The 5442-nt window shown below is 44.2% G+C and overlaps 1 protein-coding gene across 1 annotated transcript in view; it reads right to left on the minus strand.

Moving 5' to 3' along the window:
• The window catches only part of tg (thyroglobulin), a gene marked incomplete at its 5' end in the record, with an annotated part of 19156 nt that extends 14485 nt beyond the window's left edge, over positions 1–4671 (minus strand). The window contains 10 exon segments of the mRNA XM_071514771.1: positions 197–259; positions 1307–1393; positions 1748–1918; positions 2251–2446; positions 2622–2732; positions 2844–2956; positions 3076–3180; positions 3544–3708; positions 3852–3995; positions 4513–4671. Of these exon segments, the coding sequence (XP_071370872.1) occupies positions 197–259; positions 1307–1393; positions 1748–1918; positions 2251–2446; positions 2622–2732; positions 2844–2956; positions 3076–3180; positions 3544–3708; positions 3852–3995; positions 4513–4671 (1314 nt within the window).
• Positions 4672–5442: the final 771 nt, after the last annotated feature.

Below are 5442 nucleotides of genomic sequence, written 5' to 3' on the forward strand. Positions count from 1 at the left end.
TCTACATGCTTCCACTTGGACATATTGTATGGAAAAATAACATTCAGTACCACAACTATGCAGATGACACTCAACTCTATATCTCTCTCTCCTGGTGACTTTACTGTAGATTCACTGATTCAGTGCATTTAGGAAATGAATGACTGGATGTGCCAAAACTTTCTTCAGCTAAATAAAGACAAACTGAGGTACGAACCATCCAGAGCAGGAGGGAGCTCTGCAGCTCCACAGGAGGAAGAATCACCAGCCGGTCCAGCGTCTGACAGACAGGAGATAAACTGATCAACAGAATTCATATTGATCCTCTCATAATGACAAACAATTAGTCAGACAGTCAGAGAAGAGGTGAAAGAGAAAAACCTCATAACTTCTGACTAATTCAACTTAATAACACAAAATATACTAAAATAATGCACAGGGAGCCAAAGCAGAAGTGCAGGCCGAAGTCTTCCTGTTGACTAGCAGCTAAGTGGCTAACAGGATTTTCCATCGACCACAAAGCATTTTGTCTTCTGCAACTAAACAAAATGAATGGTGTTGAGATTCTCCTCTCTCTCTATGCAGCAGAAGTTTTTAGACCATTTGCAGGTTTCTGTTATATTAGCTGTAGAAACTTCCAGAACAGACTTTGTCTGGATGCAGAACTCCAGCAGACTGAAGCAGCTGATCCTCCAGCAGCAGCAGAGTCTCAGCAGGTTTTCACCTGTGCAGATGCAGTCTGGATTCACTAAAGTCTGAGTTCAGCCTCATGAGGATCTGAACACATTTTATCTCTGGAGCTGTGAAGCTGCAGCTAGCTAGCTAGCTACCGGAGCTTGTTCACTTTGCAGGAGATGGAACATTCCAGCTAGCTAAAAGCATGCTGGGTAGTGTAGTTCAGTAACTACTTTTGTTGTTCATGTAAATAATATTGAATAGATATTTGTGAAATTAAGCCAAGTGAGATGTGTTGATGCTTCCAACAACATATTTCAAAATCAAAGCCATATGCTTTTTAGTTTGCTGAGATGAAACCTCCATACAGACAGAGGGGGAAGTCAGAAGGCGGAAGAGACAGAAATGACGTCAACTTCTGCTCCAAAGTCTAATATCCATACTGTGTTATTCACACTAGTGGGTTGGTGTGAACTGTTCTACTGAGAGGAATGTGTGTGTGTTAGTAATACTGCAGCAGTTTGTGGTGTGTTATGCTGTTAGATGTCCTGGAGGGTTGGGGTTTTGTCAGAGGTCAGAGGTCAGAGGTCAGGGGTCAGAGGTCAGAGGTCAGGGGTCAGGGGTCAGAGGTCAGAGGTCAGAGGTCAGGTACCAGTGTTCAGGTAGATGGCCTGGAAGCTGACGATGGAAGCCTGGTAGTCTTTCTTGTTCTTGCTGTCGGCTGGCAGAGCAGACTCCACTGAGACGACAGAAACAGGTTCACATTAAAACCAATCAGGTTCCTTCAGTCACATTCTGGTTAGTTGGATACAAATTCATTCAGAAGCAGAAAAGAAACTTTTTACAGTGAACTAGTCAGTTAGTTAGTTAGTTATCAGGTTTGGTTTCCAGCTGCTTACTGACAGAGAAACTCTGTAACCAAAGCTTTTCTTTTTGTTTCCAAGTCAGTCCAGTAGATGTTAGATTGACATTCATTCAGTCAGACATTAGGTTTGTTAGTACAGAGTTCATTAGTTAGTTAATAGTTAATTAGTTAGTAATTAGTTAGTAGTTAGTTGATTAGTTAGTTAATAGTTAGTAATTGTTTCCTTACTGATGGTGAACTCTTCGCCTCCAAAGTTAAACACGAAGCTCCTCTGCTGTTCGTTGTAGCTAAGCCCCGCCCCACAGATACGACTGGCTTTGCCCTGACCAATCACATCCCAGTCCTGTTCATCACACAGCAGAACTGACGGATCCCTCAGCCAACCACAGAGCAGAGAGCCTGAGGAGGGAGGAGACAAGGAGAGGAGGAGAGGAGAGGAGAGGAGTTCATTCAATTATGTGAATGATACCTATCTCCATGGTAACACACTCCTATTTCCATGGTAACACAATCCTTTCTCCAAGGAAACACATTCCTATCTCTGTGGTAATGTGCTCCTGTCTCCATGGTAACCCACTCTTATCTCCATACTAACAGTCTCCCATCTCCATGGTAACAATCTCCTGTCTCCATGGTAACGCTCTCCTGTCTCCATGGTAACAGTCTCCTGTCTCCATGGTAACTCTCTCCTGTCTCCATGCTAACGGTCTCCCGTTTCCATGGTAACGCACCTCCGTTCAGGCTGTTCTGGTTGAGGATGAAGCCGTGGCAGCAGGTGTCGCGGCTGCAGCCGTCCTGACAGAAACGATGAGCGTCGGGGAGCGAGGTTCTGCTGGAGGAGAACACCTGCGTCCGGAACACCCCCGACTCCACCTTCCTCATCCTCATCCTCACAAAGCTCCGCTGCTGCTGCTGAGAGGAAAACTCCTGACCTGAACACAGAGAACACACCTGTCCACCGATCTGTACAACTACAGAACCATGTCGAACTATATAGAACTACAGCATATAGAACTGCAACTCAAAGCTCTTCTGAGCTTCTTCTGATCGTTAGTCTATTAATCATTAGTGTTATTTTTTATCTTCTGGTTGCTATGGTTACAGTACCTTTCTTCCTGACAACCAACAGATCTGAAGCTCCGCCCCTCACCCTCACAGAGCAGCTCAGCCAATCAAACAGCTCGGCTTTAGGATTACCCAGAAACCCACTGGCCTGGAGTCACACACACACACACACACAGTGCTTAGTTTAGTTTAGTGTTTAACAGGTGTTTGTATGTGTGTGTGTGTGTGTGTGTGTGTGTGTGTGTGTGTGTGTGTGTACCTGCTGGGAGCTGTTGCAGTGTGTGTTCACAGTGTGTGTGCTGTACAGCTGACACTGAGTCTGTGTGTCAGTGAACAGCGCCACATGGTGGCAGGAGGGCAGCGCTGCACAAGCTGCAGGAACAACAACAACAAACAATATACAAACAAACAAACAAACAAATACTGGTCTGACAGAGTTAATAATGTTCTGTGTGTATATATGTGTGTGTGTGTGTGTGTGTGTGTGTGACCTTGGACACAGGCTCTGAGGTCAGAGGTCGTCGTCTGCAGAACTTCAGTGTCTTCAGCTCCGACGATCAGCGCTGATCCAGGAACAGCCTGAAACCTGCTGAGAACTGCAGCACAGACACACTGTCAGTACAACTACTGACCCAGGAACAGTCACTACTGTAACAACTGACCCAGGAATATTTACTGTTACTATAACAACTGATGCAGGAACAGTTACTTTTACTGTAACTACTGATCTAGGAACAGGAACAGTCACTACTGTGACCCAGGAACAGTTACTGTTACTATAACTACTGACCCAGTTACTACTATAACATCTGACCCAGGAACAGTTACTACTGTAACTACTGACCCAGGAACATAAACAAAAGGAGGAACTTAAGCTGATCTAGTTTGAATTGAACAGTGAACTAAACAGCAGGACAGGTGAGGACAATCTTCTCTCTGATTGGCTGCTGTGGGTTTACCTGTGCACGCCTCGTCTGTCAGAGGCTCGTTGCTATTGGTCCACTGTAGCTCCGCCCCCTCACTGCTGACACACCTCCAGCTGCCAGACAGGAAGTCAGGCTGCGCTGGCAGGAAGTTGCCTCCATCTGAACACCGTAAGCCCCGCCTCTGGCACTCTGTCACACCTGGTGTACACACACACACACACACACACACACACACACACACACACACACACACACACACACACACACACACACACACACACGGTTTTGTGTCCTGTATTTTCTGTAAATCAGAAGATGTTAAAATGCGGAGTTGGACTCACATTGATTGACAGATGAGGCTCCGACAGCTGAGGAGCCTCTGGGACATTTGTTGCAGAAGTCCCGCCCCTCTTCATCCTGATAGGTTCCCTGAGGACAGAGAAGACACGCCCCCTCACTGGAGAAACTACCAGCAGGACAAACCACTGGAGAGAGAGAGAGAGAGAGAGAGAGAGAGAGACAGACAGAGAGAGAGAGAGAGAGAGAGAGAGAGAGACAGACAGAGAGAGAGAGAGAGAGAGAGGGGGAGAGAGAGAGAGAGAGAGAGAGAGAGAGAGAGAGAGAGTGAGGAGAGAGAGAGGGAGAGAGAGAGAGAGAGAGAGAGAGAGAGGGAGGGAGGGAGGAGAGAGAGAGAGAGAGAGAGAGACAGACAGAGAGAGAGAGAGAGAGAGAGAGAGAGAGAGAGAGAGAGAGTGAGACATAAGAAAGACATATTAAGTTATATCTTCATTTCATTGCTTGTCCTCAACAGTAGAATTAACAGTAGAATGAATTTTGATTCCTAGATCAGCGACATTGCAAGCAACCAACAGTAAGGAGGTCAAAGGTCAGAGGTCAGAGGTCAGAGGTCACAGCAGCTTGATAATAGTGATGATGATGATGGAGGAGTGAAGGGAGAGACGGAGGATGAAACACTCTGGCCGTTTCGGTCGGGCGTCTTACCGCAGCCTTCGCCGTCGGCGTCGAGGTGGAAACCACGGGAACAGCCGAAGCTCGCTGTTGTCACGGAAACCAGTTCGGGTTCTGATGCGAGGACGGACCGGAAATTACCCAGAAGCCCCTGCACCCCGGCCAGAAGCCTGGACTGGTTGAGGAACGCCTCTGATAGAAAACACACGAGGACACAGATCACAAATAGGATTAAGATCCGTCATACAAGCAGCACTTTATTTCAATAAAAAAAATAAAAAAATAAAACTAAACTTTTGAATAGCAGCAGCTCTTTGTGAGTCTGATGTGAACTGCTGCAACTGTGGTGTCTGTTAAAATCATTATTATAACATGAACCCTATCCAGGCATTAAAGAAATAAAAAAGAAAACTTTCCCACATACCCAAGGTTAAATTGTCGAACATCTACCCTGATATCACCCCCACCAAGGTTATTATAGTTTTGCATTTTTCATTAGTTTTTATTTTTGTTTGGTTTTGACTTTTTCTTTTCAATTTCAGTTTAGGTTTAATTGTTTTTTTAAAGCGGGTTTGCTAGTTTAGTTTAGTTTTTATTTTTTGAAAATGCTTCGTTTTAGTTTAGTTTTTATTAGTTTCAGTGTTAGTTTTAGTTTTTTTTTTGTAATATGGGGTATTTGTCAGGGGCGAGATTCAAAAATTCAAAATACCAGGCTTATGTATGAAATAAATTGACAAAGACGAAAACTAAAGACATTTTCTCTATAATTTTAGTTTATTTTAGTTTTGTAAACACACAATACAGTTTAAATTAGTTATTGTTTTTTTGTAAAGCCTCGTTTTTTTATTTTATTTCAGTTAACGAAAATGTTTTTTCACACCTAGTTTTCGTTATTTCGTTTTTGTTAACGATAATAATAATAACCTTGACCCCCACTTGCGACAAATGCAAAAACAGTGATGC

This window comes from Centroberyx affinis, unplaced genomic scaffold, assembly GCF_046629955.1.
Source record: "Centroberyx affinis isolate AG114_WGS23_722 - 3 ecotype Tasmania unplaced genomic scaffold, CSIRO-AGI_Caff_v1 ptg009913l_1, whole genome shotgun sequence".
Lineage (NCBI taxonomy): Eukaryota > Metazoa > Chordata > Actinopteri > Beryciformes > Berycidae > Centroberyx > Centroberyx affinis.